This window comes from Mobula birostris, chromosome 23 (genome assembly GCF_030028105.1).
Source record: "Mobula birostris isolate sMobBir1 chromosome 23, sMobBir1.hap1, whole genome shotgun sequence".
Classification (NCBI taxonomy): domain Eukaryota; kingdom Metazoa; phylum Chordata; class Chondrichthyes; order Myliobatiformes; family Myliobatidae; genus Mobula; species Mobula birostris.
Genome location: NC_092392.1, coordinates 39,311,614 through 39,331,317, shown reverse-complemented (window position 1 = coordinate 39,331,317; position 19,704 = coordinate 39,311,614). Strand labels below are relative to the sequence as shown.

General features: G+C 39.4%; 1 protein-coding gene across 1 annotated transcript in view; it reads left to right on the top strand.

Moving 5' to 3' along the window:
* The window catches only part of rad51ap1 (RAD51 associated protein 1), a 60,005-nt gene extending 57,606 nt beyond the window's left edge, over window positions 1–2,399 (top strand). The window contains exon 9 of the mRNA XM_072241044.1: window positions 1,293–2,399. Coding sequence (XP_072097145.1) covers window positions 1,293–1,420 — 128 coding nt within the window. The 3' untranslated portion in view covers window positions 1,421–2,399. The remainder of the gene's footprint in view (window positions 1–1,292) is intronic.
* The last annotated feature ends 17,305 nt before the right edge of the window (window positions 2,400–19,704 follow it).

The following is a 19,704-nucleotide window of genomic DNA, read 5'->3' as shown; positions in this document are numbered from 1 at the left end:
TTGATCTCTGCACCTTCTTCAAGGTCTTTATATCTATCCTAAAGTGAGGTAATCCAAAATGGATACACTACCCCAGCTTTGGTTGAATCAGTGTTTCATAAAGATTCATCGTAACTTCTTAGTATTGTACTCTATACTACTATTTGCAAAGTCCCAGATTCTGTATGTTTTTAAATTACTTTCTCTTTGTAACAGGTATTACAAATATACAGTATAGCGTAAAATTTTATATTTCTCTTCAAACATGGAAAGTGGCAATGTGGCTTATTGCATCTATGCCAGTTCTCAGAGCAATCCTGTCTGTGTCATTTCACTGTAATCTATTCTCTTACACACCCAATTCTAACTCCCCTGCTGTACCCTCCACCAGGAGCAACTTACAGTAGCCAGTTATTCTAACAACCTTTGGGATGTGTGAAGGAACTAGAGCACCTATGGTAAACCCATGCATTCAAAGGAAAAATGAGCAAACACCACACATATACTGTAGCACTAATAGATCGATTAGTGGAGCTGTGAGAGAGCTGTATTACATGCAGTGTCATTGTTCCACCCATTCACATTGTGTGTAGGTATATTTTTATATTGACAGATAGATATTCAAAGTAAATAAGCAATGCTGAAGAAATTTCTAAAATCAAGAGATGTATAAGTAATCCTTTGAAAACAAAACCTAGTGTCTCCATAGTAACACACTTGTTTCTAGTGCCTCCATATTATACTGTTCATTCCTGGAATCTTGTTAATTATAGGACCTAATTACTTCCGGAAGGTACTAGCTAACAATTTTAAAGTTTTATAAAAACTCCTCAGATATTTTCCAGGAGTTTTGGGAGAGGGGAATGATGAGGACAATTTCAGAGGGTTGACTCAAGTGTATCAGAATGGTTGAATGGAAGCTGATGGCCGTACATATATATCAGGAAAAATCACCAGTTATATTTCAGTTTGAGACTCCTTCCTCCAGTAGCTTTGAAAATAATTTAGCAAATGTTAGAACTATTTTATTTGCATTGAATTAGCTGAGTACATGCTTCTCAGCAGCTGTGTTTTAAACTCCTTTTGATATAGCTGAGTTAAGACAGCAACCACCATAAGGTGCTTACAATTATACACACAATACTTCCAAGTTTGTCACTATAGCAACAATGTAAAGTAAATGGAACTTAGGTCAAAATTATATCAAAGGATTATTTTACTCATCTCAAGAACATAAATAAAATTATTAACTGAATTTATATCTTTTATTTCTACGTATCTTTAAGTCAAAATATTTTCATCTGGTTTTTCAGCCTCAAAGGAAAACAGCATTGCATCACCGGACAGAGTTTTTGTCAAAAGCCCGAGCCAAGGCCTTCGATTGGGCCTTTCTCGATTTGCCAGAGTCAAACCTTTACACCCCTCTGCGGTCAATAATTGAAGATGGTTTTAAATTATTATAAGAAAGAAGCTTAATCTTCTGTTGCTATAATAGCAACTTTTTTTTAGCCTTTATTGTCAAAAGCCTGTTTTACCAAGTTACTGCATTTATCTGTATAATTCTTTTGGAACTTGTTCACAGTTTTCCTTATAATAGGGATTGGAGGAAATCATCTTGATTACAGATTGTATTGATAATGTTGCTCCGCATTGAGATTGCACCCATTGTGTTTCAAAATTGGAACTTTTGGACATTGACAAATTGAGTGTACTTTTAAGCACTCCACCAAGACCTGAATAGTTTGGACCTGTTGTTTCTTCATCAAGACTGAGTCCGACTCTGCAGAAAATGCACACTATATTTGCTGCACAGCCTATACATTTATTCATATGATCTTGTTTAAAACCCACTCCAAAGGGAAATTCTCTTGGGACTAAATCCGTAAAATTAAGTCTGAATAGGTTTAATCTGGACACAATTGGTGCAAGACCACATCAAAAAAATACCAGCTTTTCCATGATGCCCTTAATTAAAGAGATCATATGATTACTAGTATATTATGGTATGGTTTTAGAGGCTTTTCTTATAACATGGATTGAAGGATGATTTCCTCTGTCTGATCAGCATAATGAAATTTCAAATATGCTTTTTCTAGGCAGATTTACAACATCTGTTTTGCAGGCAGAAAATCTGCTATCACCAAACCAGTCTACACAATGACAGCTTTGACTTGCTCTTGGAAAGTTTTTCCAAGTGATTTATCAAAGCATGAAAATGGCTCTGTACAATATTTAGGAATTGTTATGTTTAGAGACTAAAAAATGTTAATGCTTAATAATTAGACAATTGTCCATTTGTTTATATAAAGAAAATATGATTTATTAACATCTGAACTCTCTTAATTTCTGGATACAACTGTCCTTCTTAATCATGTTATTTTTTGGTCTCCACTTAAGAGAGTTTCAAGTTTACAACTAAAAGAACTATTTTTAAAAAATAAAAATAAACTTATCTTTGTAACAATTGTGAAATGAATTGTATTTTAAACTGCTGCATTAATAATGACATATCATTTATAGCTCTTCGCAACAAATGGATAACACTTAAATTATATCGGCAAGCAAAATTGCTAATTTATGCTTGGCCAGGACCAATATAAAACAAATGTGATTGTTGAGCTGACTTGTTTTTTATGCTGGATTTGGGAAATTTATTGACCAGTATATAACAAGGTGGAGAACAGAAATATGAATTTGTTTCTTCACTTAGTTTTCCCAGGGACGAAGCATGATTAATACTTCAATAAGCAGAACAGATTTTCTCTTTTTAAAGCGTTGAAAAATTTACTTAAAATACTTCTTCCTAAATTAAGCATAGCTGTGGTTATGAGTAGCCACAGGTACAGGTATGATTATTAGAAGGAGCGAGTGTTTGACAAATATTTGCAATATCTTTCCTAATATGACTTCCAGCCTTGTCAAAGAATGATTGTGAATCCACTTACCCAATGGAAACCAGTTGAAATTGGAGTCAAAATTACTCCACTGCCATTTATAGATTGCTTTGTTTCATATCTGAATTTCTGACCTCATTCAGTTCATGTCTTTGTTAGTACGTGCAAAGATTTTTTTAACACGCTGTATGGAGGAGGTCATTCATTCAAAGTCATTGAAGCTGAAATAATTGGTGAGCCCACAGCAGTACCCAATGTTTATGGAGCCAACTAGAACTCTGGACCCCACAAGGATTAATAGAGGTACTGTAACTCATTGCTCCAAATCCACATATGGTAGATTCTGGTTAATTTGCCATCAGTTAATCAGGGTAGCCGCATATTTGTGATAACTCATAAAGAACAAAAATTAATCTAGATAAAAGCCAAGATTCCCTTCGTTTATTTGGCTCACTATGCCACTTAATTGAGGCAGGAAACTGTTGAACGGTTTCTAACTGACATCAGTCACATGCACTTGTGTAGCTGTTAGACACTACACCTTGCACAGAGCAAAGAATTTTTAAATAGCATCAGTTGCGTGTGTTTGTGTTCAGAAAGATTTTTGTCACTGATACTTGGTGACAAATAAGCAGTAAGACAATTCTGAACTGTTCTGCTCAATGCAGTTTCAAGCATTCAGGCTTGGAGTTGCCAGAAACAGCCAAGAGTGAAATGGAAACAATTTCACTCCTTAAACAAGTTAGGAACTATGAAGAATTTGATGGTATTGACAATCATCTTGAATGTTTCGATAAAAATGAAGATTTGTAGGATACAGTCATTGAAAGCATTTTATGAAGGCAGCCCGTTATCGATCCTAGGTGCCCATGCTGATTTTGTTCATTTGTCAATCAAATCTTGATAGATTCCTCCATCAGGAATGGTAACTAATACAGAGATTTATAGTGCTGTAGTAGTATTGGTAATGTTCTAATTTGTTATGTTTCTGATTTGTGCTAATTCTGACTGAGAAGTTACAGAACCTGGACCTCTGTACCTCCCTCTGCAATTGGATCCTCGACTTCTTAACCAGAAGACCATAATCTGTGCGGATTGGTGATAACATCTCCTCCTCGCTGGCGATCAACACAAGTGCATCTCAGGGGTGTGTGCTTACCCACTGCTGTGCTCTCTGTATACCCATGACTGTGTGGCTAGCTATAGCTCAAATACCGTCTATAAATTTGCTGATGATACAACCATTGTTGGTAGAATCTCAGGTGGAGACGAGAGGGTGTACAGGAGTGAGATATACCAACTAGTGGAGTGGTGTCACAGCAACAACCTTGCACTCAACATCAGTAAGATGAAAGAGCTGATTGTGAAGTTCAGGAAGGGTAAGACAAAGGAACACATACCAATCCTCATAGAGGGATCAGAAGTGAAGAGATAGAACAGTTTCAAGTTCCAGGGTATCAAGATCTCTGAGGACCTAATCTGGTCCCAACATATCAATGCAATTACAAAGGCATGACAGCAGCAATATTTCATTAGGTGCTTGAAGAGATTTGGTATGTCAACAAATACACTCCAAAATGTCTATAAGTGTACCATGGAGAACATTCTGACAGGCTGCATCACTGTCTAGTATGGGGTGGGGGGGGGGGGCGCTACTGCATAGGACTGAAAGAAGCCGTAGAGGGTTGTAAATTTAGTCCATAAGACCATAAGATATAGGAGCAGAAGTAGGCCATTCAGCCCATCGAGTCTGCTCCGTCATTCAATCATGGGCTGATCCAATTCTTCCAGTCATCCCCACTCCCCTGACTTCTCCCCATACTCTTTGATGCCCTGACTAATCAAGAACCTATCTATCTCTGCCTTAAATGCACCCAATGACTTGGCCTCCATAGCCACTCATGGCAACAAATTCCAGATTTACCACCCTCTGACTAAAGTAATTTCTCCACATCTCTGTACTAAATGGATGTCCTTCAATCCTGAAGTCATGCCCTCTTGTCCTAGACTCCCCTACCATGGGAAATAACTTTGCCATATCTAATCTGTTCAGGCCTTTTACTATTTGGAATGTTTAGTCGGCTCCACCTTGGGCACTAGCATACAAAGTACTCAGGACATCTTCAAGGAGCGGTGTCTCAGAAAGTCAGCGTCCATTGTTAAGGACCTTCAGCACCCAGGGCATGCCCTTTTCTCACTGTTACCATTGGGTAGGAGGTACAGAAGCTTGAAGGCACACACTCAGCAATTCAAGAACAGTTTCTTCCCCTCTGCCATCCGATTCCTAAATGGACATAGAACCCTTGAACACTACCTCTCTTTTTTAATATATATATTTCTATTTTTGCACGATTTTTAATCTATTCCATATACATATACTGTAATTGATTTATTTGTTTTTTTTCTATATTATGTATTGCATTGAACTGCTGCTGCTAAGTTAACAAATTTCACAACACATGCTGGTGATAATAAACCTGATTCTGATTCTGTATTTCATTTAAGTACATAATTTTTTCACTCAGTTAATTGGTAGTTTGTCATTTTTATATCTTTGCAACTATTTCCATGAAACTTCAGCTATTTGGGGCAGCCACTTAATTGGATCAAAATGTACTCGTCCCAATTAACCGGAATCCACTGTATATGTAGTCTCCTGGAAAATTTATCGATTGCCAACAGCAGCATGTACATCATCCAATACTCATGATTGAAGGTGGTCTTGGATTCTCTAAAAATCATTTCAGCTGAGTAATTCATCTACTGCGTTTAAAAGAGGTGCAGCAGTTGAAATTAAACCAATGCTCTCAAAGCATCCTTAATGGGTGTCCTGCCCATTCTTTCTACCTTGGTATTAAAACACTCTCTGTAAACCTTCCTCTTGATAATATTTGATGTACTGTATTGTTTTAACTTAGTTAGCATTATTCTTATGATAATCAATTCCATAACATCTAGAAAAAACTTTGTAGCATTTTCCTAAGATTGAATTAACTCAGTAGAGGACTGGGATTTTGATAACGTAGATAAAGGAGGATGTTTCTACTGGTTCTTAGGTGACAAAAATGTAATATCAAAAAGAATTTGAAAATGTCAGTTGAATAAAATGTTCTAAAAGGCTGGGAATGATGTTACAAAGATTATGATTAGATCCTATTGCAAATGCAGGAAAGGATTTTCAAGGGACTTTTTCTTTCACAATGTAAGCATAATAAATGAGTATTGTTTATTATGTGAAGTAATGCCATCTTCAGTTGTGTCAACAGAAGTGTGATTCATTGTGTTTATGTCAGAAACACTGGGCTATCTATTGAAAAAATGGAACAGATGCTCACTTGCAGCTTCAACGATTATCAAGTATTGACGTCAATCGGCAGCAATACTTCAAACTGCATCAGTATTTCAAGATGTTGTGTCACAGACGAAGACATCACATGTCAAGAGTTAAGTGTTAAAACTTACTGCCAAGCAAGTTCCAGAAGAGATTAGTGTTTGAAGACATGTATTCAGGACTCTCACTTATGTCTGCAATGTGTAATATTTCAGCCCTGAAGTGGGGAATGCATTCCTCAGAATGTGTTTGATAGCAATAGGATATCTTAATTCATAGACAGACTTGTAACTTCCTTCTCCCAAACACAACGGCTTACCAGCCCTCATCTACTTGTCCTACAAACATGGACCCTCACAAATGAACAGGCTTTCACATTTCACACTGTCCCCTAAAGTCAATCTCCTTTGATATTTCTAACTGGCGGAGTTTAAAGCAAAGAATGCTTACAGCATGGAAGGAGGCTATTCACCCCATTGTGTCCAGACTGACTAAATGTTAGAACAGTCCAGCTAATGCTACTGCTCTGCCCTCCTGCAAAGTCTCTAGCTCCCTTTTACTTCTGCCTTCCCTAATTCTCTGGCTACGTATTTTGAATTCTAACCACTTACTCCGTAAAGTAGTGTTTCCTCATGTCACTCTTGGTTCTCTTGTCAACCTCCTTCATTTTATACACTGGCAATTGGTTGTTTTGCCAATGGAAAGCTTCTCTGTATCTTATCCTTAGGGTTTGTGACTTTAAATACCTTTCAAGTCTCTTCACATCCTCTCTGTTGCAAGGAAAAAAAGCCTCAGATTATCCTGTCTTGTCTCATAACTGAAGTTCTGCATCTCTGGAATAACATTGGCAATTTACTTCTGAGACTTCTCTAAAGCCTTTTCATCTTTTCTGATGTCTGCTGCCTAGAACTGGACACAATACTCATTTGTAGCCATACCAGTGTTTGAAAAGGTTCATCACATAAGCAGTGTGCTATGGCTCTGGGTCTGTATAAGGTGGGGGTGGGGGCTGGGCAAATCTCATTGAAACCTACTGGAAGCTGAAAGGTCTGGATAGAGTGGGTGTGGAAATGGTGTTTCCATAAGTAGAAAACCATGTCCTTGGAAAAAAACAGACATACCTTTTGGTGAGGAGGTTGGTGAATCTGTGGAATTCATTGCAACAGAAGGTTGCAGATTTCAGTCAAGGTTTGATAAATTTGTGATTGGTAATGGGACTAAGAGTTACAGGGAGAAGGCAGGAGAGTGGGGTTGGGAAAAAAAAGCATGATTGTATGTCAGAGCTGACTCAATGGGTTGAAAGACCCAATTCTGCTCATATATCTTATGTCCTATAATTTTTTTGCTCTTATACTTAATGCTTCCTTTTATAAAGCCTACAATCTTCACTATAAAAATTGCAACAATTCAAGACAGTGGTTCACCTCAACATTCTACAGAGCATACTAGGGAAGTCATTAAATTCTGGTTTTATCAGCTTTGTGAACATCCCACAAGTGAATGTAAAAGGGACAAGTTAACTTTTTTGTACGCTGTTTCAGTTATCCAGAACTTTTGATCAAACGGCTCTCCTGAAATCCAGCCTCCCAATTTATCCCAATCTCCTGCAGTTCCAGCATGACCACTGTGAAATTCAGTGGTAGGACTCAGCCATCTGGAGTCATGGGCCCCATGCTGGTTGGAGCTGAAAACTGGCCTTCAGGTCCAGCTGATAATTTGAGGAAAGATCTAGAGCAAATAGTTTAGAAATTGAGATTGATCAAAATATCAATTTGTATATAATAGTCAATCTTCAAGATGGTTCCTTAAAGTTGTTATAACTGGGCATGGTAGTGGGAATAATTTCCCAGTACCTATTAAATGCTCAAAATGGCTGTGCATCAAATAGTCTCTGACAACCAAGTCCAGCTCCTGGCCTTCACGTGTGGCTTAGCTACTAAGCCCGGCAGAACTGTTTCTACTGACAGAAGGGGCAAAGGCCGGTTACCGGCACTTTAAAACCAGTCGCTTCAGGTAGATGGGGCTCATCAGACATGATTGGCAGCTCATCTTGGAGAAAGAAAATTCTGATCTCAAACCTCCGCTGCCTTGTGGCTGTATTCATTCATGGGGAAGGTTTTGGGAGTAAACCCCCGAGGAAAACTCCAGAGCTGGGGACCCTGAGACAGTCCTACATTGAGTTCAGTGTTGACTGGCAACTCCTGCAACATCACTGGTGCCGTTTGTATCAGCCTCTGCCATTCTTTTGGATTCATTAGCTGCGTGGAAAGGGGAAATAATTCGCTCTCTATATAGTAATAGTATTATACTATATAATAGTATAGTAAATAATTTGCTCTGCTTGTATATCATGTAGACAGCTGGGGCGCAACATCCATGGTCAACCTTGACCAACAGAGGCCCTGAAGCATATTTCTAGGTAGCAGAAAGATACCAAGTCTACAGCTCCCTGGAAAAGTTTTGGAATAGAACAAAAGGAAAGAGAAATGCACAGGGAAACATTTATTGAAAAGTAGGAAGGGAAAATATATTTAAAAATGCATATGAAATCAATAGGAACACAACTTTTTTATAAATGTGTAATAACAGTGATGATGTATTTGCTTATGGACAAAAAATATTTTGTTGTCAGATGACTGTTACACCACGTGGGTATTTTGGATCACAAAAGGCCGGAATGAGATTAATCTCACAGTAGAGAGAGAACGAATATGAGACATTAAACGGATTAAAAGGCCTACAAAAGTGAGCAGGGCACCTAGTGTGAATCGGGTATATCCCTAACAAAGAGATCAAGAGTGGAGATAACAAATTCTCCAACATAAATCTCTGTCATTTTGAAAACAGACCGGTATCAGAGAACTGTTAACGTTACCTACTTGTTCAAAATAGGGACGGATTCAAACAGACAATTGCAGATTAGGTGGTCTAACCCGAGTAATACGACAACAAGAATACCACTTGCAAAATTAAAATTAATTCCCAGTTGAAACTTAGTAACCCTAACCCTTCCCAAGCCGTCGACCGGTCCTGCGTGCTGCGTGGCCCCAGAGATCGCCACAAAGGGCATTTTGAAGTAATCGCAAAAGGTTTAGGTAGCCGCGGGGGCAGACGGTGTCGCTGACGACTTGGGTGTTCAATGATTACTTGGTTGCCATGGTTGCATGCTGGCGTTGCTGCAGATGGAGATGCCAAAGAGTTTGCTCTGCTTCCTGTCCCAGTCATTCATTCACAGCTGTACTGAGCGTGTCTAAGCCAACAAGTTAGCATTTTATTAGCATTAATATAACAGTGTGATCCATGTGCTGCCCATATTGTTAAAATAATGTGTTGATATAATTTGTTTTATTAATCATTAACTAAAGGCAGTCATTGTATAGGGGTTAATTGAACACCCCTCTCCCAGTTCATCTAATGTCTTGCCTGGAGTTAGATACTGACATGCTCCTAATGAAAGGAAGGAGTAACATTTTTAATTTAATTGTGCGATGCAAGCGGTTAATCCTACGTTTGGTAGGTGACTAAATTGGGATGGCCATACTATTTGCATGCCCAGCAACAGTGCGCTGAACAGGTGCTCTTCTAAACTCTGTCTTAGATTAATAGGTGGACAAAAAAGTAGATTAAAGGATTTCCTCAAAGACACGAATCCCTGTGATCCTTGGGAATCTGAAATCCATAACCACCCCAACTGGAGAATAAGTTTTGGAGATGGTGTTATGACACATCACCATGCCTACCTACCCAACCGCCTGTCCCATCGACACTTCCTGCTCCATCTGTTGAAGAGACTGTGGTTCTCACATTAACCTCATCAACCACCTTGGAACCCACAAGGAGCGAATATAAATCAATTCAAACCCAAGAGGAACAAAGATGAAGAAGATGGAGGCTCAGGGTCTGAGTTACAATAATTCCGATCCCAGCCATTCACACCTACACTGGATGTAGCAAAGATGATCGAGCAAATTCCAAATTAAAGTATTCTCACAGTTTAATTGTTTCAGTGTGTAATGTTGTGCAAACAAGAGCTAAAGCAGGTAGTTTATGAAAAATCAGCTCATTCTGGACCTGTTTGGCAAGTGCAAAGCCTTGAAATGTCTAGAATGTCTAGTTCCTCTCTTTGTAATTTCCCCTCTTTGTAATTTCCCATGCTGACTACAACTAATTTACCTTGTTTTGCTGCACTCACGGCACATCTTGCAAAGACAGATTTTCACTGCAAATATCTGTTCAGTTAATGGTTTCTGCTGAGGATTTGAATCTGCAAGAAAATTAATCTCAAGGTTGTGTATGGTGACATATACGTAGTTTGATAATAAATTTACTTTGACTTTGAATAAATTTACTTTGGCTCTGAATAAGTAAGCTAAGGAAACATTAAAAGACATACACACATAGTTAAATTTCTCTTACTCAGAATAAGCATTTAAGGGTTTACCCTGTTTTGGTAGTACAATGATTCCACAGTTTCTGAGTTCACAGCTGGTTAATGAATGTCGTCATATGTTTAGGAATGGGAAGAAGACACTGGTATCTTGCCTTGTGCTCAGGAAGCATTCCCAGGAATGAGTGTGCTTATAAAATGAGTGATAAAAGGGGTTGTTACAGCATTATATATAGAGAGAAGCAATACACACAGTGCTGCTGTGCTGGAAACCTGGCACAAATCCCCAGTCCTGCCCTCCAGTGTGCGGGTGCTCATGCTGGGAACCTGGCCTGGACTCCTGCCCTCTCTGAAATTATGATTTAATAGCTGCCCATAGGGTTGGCGCAAGGGGAGTGGCTGCTCACAGCTGAGGTGTGGGGCTCAAGGCTGCACCCTGGCTGACATAATGGGTAACATTCTGTGTAGATACTGTTTGATTGACTTGCTGTGAAAGGTGTTTATCTGCGGAAACATCCCTGTAAGGACACGTGGTGTGGGAGAGTCCAGCTGAATGGAATATTCTGTAGCACCAAGGCTGGACCTTTCCTTTGTAACAGCGAAGATAAGTGGAAACAGCATATCATGTCACTTGGTGTTTGTGAGCCCAAGCTCTTTTAAAAGCTTATAGTCAAGATGAGGGCAACATTAGCTGTATTTTCCTTACATCATGCTGCAGCACAGGATCAGGCCGTGGGTAACACCTGCACCAAAGTTCAAAATAGTCTTATTGTCAAAGTGCATATATGTCACCATATACAACCCTGAGATTCATTTGCTTTCCTGTGACAATCTTTGTGTAGATGTGCTCAATGGTGGAGAGGACTTCACCTGCGATGGACTGGCCCTCATCCACTTTTCATAGGGTTGTCCACATACTGTATCACCAAGATCAGTTTAAGCTGAGACCAGTTTCCATCCTACAACTGAGATGGAGCATAATCCCCATTCTCTTCTTCTTTCTCACCTCATATAATTTCCTCCCTCCCCCTCAGACAGTTCCTTTCCCCATGGTCTCGCTCCTCTGAACCCGATTCCCACACCTTCACACTTCCTGACCAAACGGTGAAAGGAACAAAAGATTAGTCTCACCAGTTGCTTTAGACATGGCTTCACTTTTATTCTGATTGACCTGGGTCCCAGAGCAAGTTCAAGCTGATCTCAGATACTCAGGCCAGGCAAAAACAACTATTTCCAGAAGAAAGTGACAACACTGGCCATATATAAGAAAGCTTTGACTTGGGTGCTCCCACGTCTTGGGATTATCACTCTTCATGCCCATGAATTTCCTGATTGATTCATCCATTAAGGATGATACAAAATACAAACAAGAGAGAGCAGCCTTGCCTAACTCCGTGTTTGATTGGGAAGCATTCCATTTTTAAAAATGTAATAATTGTACTTTATTCATAAAATGTATACAGGAAAAGCAATACAACCAGTTGACATCTTTTTCTACATGTACAATCAATTCAAAGTTCAAAGTAAACTTATTATCAAAAAACATATATGTCCCCATTTACATACCTGAGATTCATTTTCTTGTGGGCATACTCAGTAAATACAAGAAACACAGTAATATCAATGAAAACCGCGTCCAACCAACCAATGTGTGAAAGAAAATAAAGTCTGCAAATACAGAAGGAAATAATAATGAGAAGGATAAATGAATAAGCAATAAATATCAAGAACATGAGATGAGGAGTCCTTGAAAGTGAGTTGTGGGGACTGTTCAGTGATGGGGTGAGTGCTTATCTCCTCTAGTTCAAGAGCCTGTTGGCTGAGGGGTGATGTGTTGATGTGGTGATGTGGGTCCTGAGGCTCCTGTATCTTCTTCCTAATGGCAGCAGTGAGAAGAGAGCATGGCTGGGTGGTGGGGGATCTTGGTGATGGATACTGCTTTCCAGTGACAACACTCTGTGTAGATGAGCTCAAAGGTGGGGAGGGATTTGAATGTGATGGAATTCCATCGCAATGCATCAATATCATTTCTTTTTCACCCATTCATTTAAGGACATGTGCCTGCTGTTGGTTCTCAAGAATTGAACTCTACTAACTGTAACCCATTAGGGCAATTACCCCCTGAAGTGCATTTTTTTAGATTAGGTCTCATATTGAAACCTGGTTCTGCACAAATGGTCTGTGCATGACATTTCTCGGAAACTAAATCACAAACTTTGGCATATGTACGGTAAGAGCACCGTGAATGTGATATTTGTTCAACATTTTATTATGTAGCCCATATAAATGATGGGTCATACAATAGAATTTCAAGGCCATTTAAGTTAATATTATTTTGCCCTCTACTGGCTGCAATATGTATTTGATTCTATCATAAACCGTAGCCCAAGTACATTGGGAGCAATTCTTAGGATGGGAGGGTGTTGTGTTGTATTCTTTGGCAATGAAAATACTTTTTCTACAATAACAGAAGCAGAGACTCCCACCAGACGTTAAACTGAGACAGTCTAATGATCATACGTCTATTAAAAAAAACAAAGTAAATTTAAGATTATTGACACAGTTCCCAATGAGTTTAACATTTGTTCAAGTTTCCAAATACAGATAAGGCAAATGTGATTTGTCTGCTTAGCAACAAATCTTTCTATGATGCAAATCAATATCCTAAAATTTACATGCAGCAAAAGCTATTATAAATCAAACATATGAATAACTTTCCCACCACTTAACCTTATTTTCATTATCCAGAAGTAGTTATTTGCTCTGATCATGTCATTAATCTGTGCTCTAGCCGATCATTGTTTTTCTCTGAGACAAAAATGTGTGGAATCAAGACCCAATCTAAGTTTTTTTTGTTTAAAAATAGTTCAAGACTAGGGTAGGTTTTCCGACATGTTGGTCTATTTCAAGGTGGTACTGAGTGGGTCCATATGGTGGGGTAAAGATACATCTCTACCAAAGGAGATGTAAGGTGCTCCTTCCCTCTGCTAGACTGCAGGGTAGAGGAGTAACCTTATATTCCATCTGGGAAGATTCCAACATGATGGCATGAATATCAATTTATCCTTCAGGTAAAAAAATTCCCCCTCCCCTCATCCTCTATTCCCCACTCTGACCTTTACCTCTTATCACCTGCTTATTACTGCCCCCTGGGTCCCCTCTTCCTTTCTTTTCTCCTATGGTCCACTCTCCTCTCCTATCAGATTCCTTCTATCAGACCTGAAGAAAGGTCTTGGCCCGAAACATCAACTGTTTGTTCATTTCCATGAATGCTGCCTGGCGTGCTGGGTTCCTCCAGCATCTTGTGTGTGTTGCTAAGGCAGAGTACAGGGAGAAGGCCGGTAACTAGGGTTGAGGCGGGGAAGAAAAAAAGGACCAGCCATGATTGAATGGTGGAGCATTCTCCATGGGCCAGATGGCCTAATTCTGATCCTGTGTCTTATGGTCTTATAATGTTTACAAAGCCCAATCATATAGATATAAAAGACGTTTGAAAAAGAGCAGTGATTTCTCTCAGGAGTTAGTTTTTGACATCGGCTTCCAGGCAGTAATTTGACAGATTGATCAGTCACAGGTTGTAGAGCCAATCGGGTTCTTACTCCATTGATTTCAAGGTGGTGCTGAGTAAGTCCACGTGGTGGGGTGGAAATACGTCTCTGCCAAAGGAAGTGTAAGGTGCTCCTACCATCCATTAGCCTGCAGGTCACCCTTGGGCGAGGTGTAGCAATAGTTCAATAGATCCATTAAACGTCAGAGAATGTATACAATATACAACCTGAAATTCTTGCCCTTTGCAGACATCCATGAAAACAGAATTTGATTAGCACCATCTCCTACCGCCCCCCCACCCCTCGATTAGGGTCATGTGAAGCAGTGGGAGCGAAGGTGGTGGATGGTCATATGACCAGCTGGTGCACATCACAAGCCCTGGTTATAGACCACTGACAGCAGGCAGACATCTCTGAAGAGTACTGGTAACAGCTGGGGTCACCCGTCTTGTAAAGACACTGCCCAAAACCACTTCTGCAGAAAAATTTGCCAAAAACAATCATGGTCATGGTCAAGACCATGATCGCCCACGACATACGACAGGGCACATAGCGAACAAACTGCAACGGGCTGGGCTGGAAAAAGGGTGCTGTTGGGCTTTGCGGTGTTTTGGGAGTAGGGTAGTAGATCGAGGATGGATGGATGCAAATTCCCACGCAGTCAGTGAAAGTAAAAACTTTTCCCTAATATTGTAGAAGACATTGTTCATGTGGAAAACTTAAGGGAATTTCTCCAAGATGTGATAAGGCACAATATAAATATATTTCATTCTCTCTCATGTCAGTTATTTACAGTAGAAAACATAAGAGCCAATGTTGTGTTTCTCAGTTGGGATGAAGCACTGCTAAAGAGCATTTTCTCATTACTCAGGTATCTTAAGATATGGTATATGGCTCTGAGCCATTGGACAAACACATACTGACAAGGGAGAAGGTTTAACGGTAAACGTGAGAACGTGCACTCTGATGCATTGCTAAATAATATGATGTAAAAGGATATTCCCTGGAGAGCAATAAAGGCCAAGACATTAGATTATGGGAACTCTGAAAAACACAAAAGGGAAAAGAATCATATAGCAGCTGTCAGAAGCTTCATAGCACGTGCTCTCTCTACAGTAAGGTCACCATAATTCATTTTATCTTTCGGCAGCTACACTACCAAAATTAAATAACCCTGCCCTCTAATGAGTTGCATAATTTATGCTACTGAGTTTTTTTGACCTTTAGGGGTTATCTAAAATGTTCCCACAGAAAATCACATTCAATGTATGTTTAAAACCACACGTACAAAATTAGTTCTGTTGGATTTTTTTAAAATGTTTGAATTGCTCAAAAATTATGTTCTACATGTCGTTATCTGAATTTTCAAATGATTTTCATTTGGGGGATACTTTCTGCTAATTATTATAACTTCACACCATCGTGTATAATAGAATTTCAAAATTCAGTATATTATTGTTTTTAAAAATGTAAACCACACTGAATTTAGAAATTCTGTCACATAGTGCAACAATTGTGTTTACTATATGGTGCAATTTCTGTAGAAAGTGAACAAACAAAATCAAGGAGCTACAAAGAGTTCAAAAAGAATACATTTTTCTTTCTGATGCTGATGCACTGCTTCACAATGATGCCTGGAGAGGTGCAGCCAACCATGGAGTGATGATGCTTCCATGAATTTATTCCACTCATGCAGAGCCCAAGGAGACCTTCTCACAAGTCATGGGATCCAGTGCTGGGGACCTGGCAACTACAATAGTATCCACTATTCACCATTCCATTTCTTAATTCCCACTCCCCCACCACAACAGCAGCCCTTCTCTGCACATCCCTTCAGTTCTTCTTCCCCCATCCTACAATTCCAACTTTAACGGAACTTACAATGCAAGTGTCTAACTGGTTGCTGAACGAGGAAATAATGCTGAGAAGACATACTCACTTGAAAGTAAGGCCAGGTCAAAGCTAACTATTTCCCCCTATTTTATTTAACATTGTGATGACATATTATTATGTACATGAAATAAGGCAGAGTGTGTTTTTTTTATTTAAATAAGTGACACAAATTATACTGCTTTGATCTTACACACAACTTACTCTCACAAGGAAGAGTATCAGAATGGGAATGGGACGTGGAATTCAGGATCTCCCAGTGGCCACACATTTTAATTCCACGTCCAATTCCCATTCTGATATGTCTATCCACAGCCTCCTCTACTGTAAAGATGAAACCACACTCAGGTTGGAGGAACAACACTTTATATTCCGTCTGGGTAGCCTCCAATCTGATGGCATGAACTTCGACTTCTCAAACTTCTGCTAATGCCCCACCTGCCCCTCGTACCCCATCCGTTATTTATTTATTTATTTATATACACACATTCTTTCTCTCTCTCTCTCTTTTTTCTCCCTCTGTTCCCCTCACTATACCCCTTGCCCATCCTCTGGTTCCCCCCCCCCTTTTCTTTCTCCCTAGGCCTCCTGTCCCATGATCCTCTTATATCCCTTTTGCCAATCACCTGTCCAGCTCTTGGCTCCATCCCTCCCCCTCCTGTCTTCTCCTATCATTTCGGATCTCCCCCTCCCCCTCCCACTTTCAAATCTCTTACTAGCTCTTCTTTCAGTCAGTCCTGAGGAAGGGTCTCACTCCAAAACGTTGACTGTACCTCTTCCTAGAAATGCTGCTTGGCCTGCTGCGTTCACTATCATATGAGGAACATTTGATGGCTCTGGGCCTGAGTCTAAGACAAGAGGACAAAGCCTCAGGATGGAGCGGTGTCCATTTAAAATACAGATGCGGAGATATTTCTTTAGCCAGAGGGTGGTGAATTTCTGGAATTTGTTACCACAGGCAGGCGTGGGGGCCAGGTCGTTGAGTTTATTTAAGGTGGAGATCGATAGGATCTTGATTGGCCACAGGATCGAAGGTTATGGGGGAAGGCCAAGGAGTGGGGCTGAGGAGGGGAAAAAAGGATCAGCAACGATTGATTGGCAGAGCAGACTCTATGGACCAAATGGCCTAATTCTGCTTCTAGGTCTTGTGGTCTTATCATCTTATGGTCTTATCTTGAATCAGTCACCTTGCAGCACTGTATTTTATTGTATCTGTCTATTAGTGTCGTATGTACTGAGATAGAGTGAAAAGCTTAGGTTTGATTGCCATCCAGGCACATTATGCCATACATAATTGTACTGAGGCAGGACAAGGAACTTCACAATGAATAATATAGAGTTGCAGTTACTGAGAAAGAGCAGCACAGGTAGACAAATAAAGTGCCCGGGCCCCGGCGAGGTGGAATGGCAGATCAAGAGTTTATCCTATGAGAGGTCCATTCAAAAATCTGATAACAGCAGAATAGAAGCTGCCCTTGAATCTGGTGATATGTGATCTTAAGATTTTCTATCATCTGCCCAGTGGGAAAGGGAAAGGGGAAAATAACTACAATGGGAGGGGTCCCTGATATTACACTTTTGTTTAATGCATGTTCAGCTTCTTAACTTTATCATTGGTGCTGCAGTAAACAAACCTATGCATGAGAGATAAAACCATAAAATAAAGGAGCAGAATTAGGCCAACAGCCCATCAAATCTGCTCTGCCGTTCCACCATGAGTGATTAATTATCCCTCTCAATCCCTCCATTCTCCTGCCTTCTCCCTGACTAATCAAGAAGCTATCAACAAGTAAGACTTAAACTGCTTAGGAAAAAATAGAATTGATTTAATTGAAATGCACAAAGTTATTATATCGTTCAAGCAAAATAAAGGGAAGGCACTTTCCCTGGATGGATTGTAAAGAACCAAAGATCATGGTCCCAGAATAAGCTGTCAATATTCAAGACAAAAATAATTTCTGCTGAAGGTAGTAAATCAAAAGGTTGTGATGGCTCCTTGTTGAAAATAGTTAAGACAGATTTTGATAGATTTTTGGATCTTAAGGGAATCAATCAAAGTTCACAATAGATTTCTTATCTAAGTATATATTGTATATATTACCATATAGTACCTCGAGATTTAATTTCTTGCAGGCATTTTCAGAGAAGGAAGAAATAAGTAGAATTTTACAAAAACACTATAAATAGAGATTGACAAACAACCAAGGTGCAGAAGCAGACAAGCTGCACAAATAAAAAAAACAATACCTGGAGCATGAGTTGTAAAGTTCTTGAAAGTGAGTCTATAGTTCACAGAATTAGTTCAGAGTAGTGGTGATTCAAGTTATCCACACTGGTCCAGTAGCATGATGGCTTTATAAGGGTTTTAACAGTGGAAAAAATTGTTGAGGTGAACACTCAGCCAAGCTGTAATCGAATGGGTGGGAGGTCAATTGGCCCGCTCTTTCCATTTCTTGTGTTCTGTTACTGAGCATGTTCAGAAAATCATAGAGCAGTTTTATTTAAATATAATTGTATGGACTGAATTTATTTCATTTCTCTTTATTCACTACATTTTTAAGAATAACCTGTCCATTTAACCATGAGGTAAAATGCTTATCGGCAATAGATTAATAGTTAAATTACAGAAAATATTTAGAAATTTGCTTTTTGCCATGTAGTCAATGTTTAGTGAATGAAGGCTTTACCAGTGAATCAGCAGTTACCGCCATCCTTTTCATATGGTTGCTGGCCTGCCACCTCGTGGTTATTAAATATAATTAAGTGCATAACTAAATTTAAATAAAAATTGATTCAAATGTCACACTCAAATGCATAATTTCAGCTATTGCTGCAGCTTTTAAAAGGTCCATGTTAAAGGCCAGCACGGTAGCGTATCTTCACAATAGCAGTGACCTGGGTTTAATTCCCGCTGCTGTCCATAAGAAGTTTGTTTGTTTTGGGTGCTTTGGTTTCGTCCCACAGTCCAAAGACCTGTTGGTTGGTTAATTGGTCTTTGATTAGTCCTAAAATAGGATTAACTTGGGGGATGGCTTGATTGGCCTACTCTGCACTGTATCTCAATAAATAAATTAAAAACAAATACATGAACTGTTTGTTTAGACACAAGAGGGTGTAAAGGTGTATTTGTGGTAGACAACAATTTACCAGAGGTTAAAATATTTGCAAATATATAATGATTCTATGCTTCTCTCTGTGGTGATAGAACACATTCCAGGGAACTTTCCTGGAAAATACCAACAAAGTGCATTTGTGAATAGATGATGGAAGGGAAAAAGGTAGTCAACATAATTGGGAAGTTTTTATACATAAGGAAATGTGCAAAGGCACTCTGCAACACTCATTACTCCAAATGTACCAGAGTGCACACCACAAGGTTTTACTTTACATGGTAAAGAAAACTACTTTTGAACCTACAGCTTTATCTAACTCTAGATATATACAGTGCAGAAAAGACCCTAACATGAGGAAATCCGCAGATGCTGGAAATTCAAGCAACACACACAAAATGCAGGTGGAACACAGCAGGCCAGGCAGCGTCTATAGGAAGAGGTACAGACGACGTTTCTGGCCGAGACCCTTTGTCAGGACTAACTGAAAGAAGAGTTAGTAAGAGATTTGAAAGTGGGAGGGGGAGGGGGAGATCCGAAATGATAGGAGAAGACAGGAGGGGGA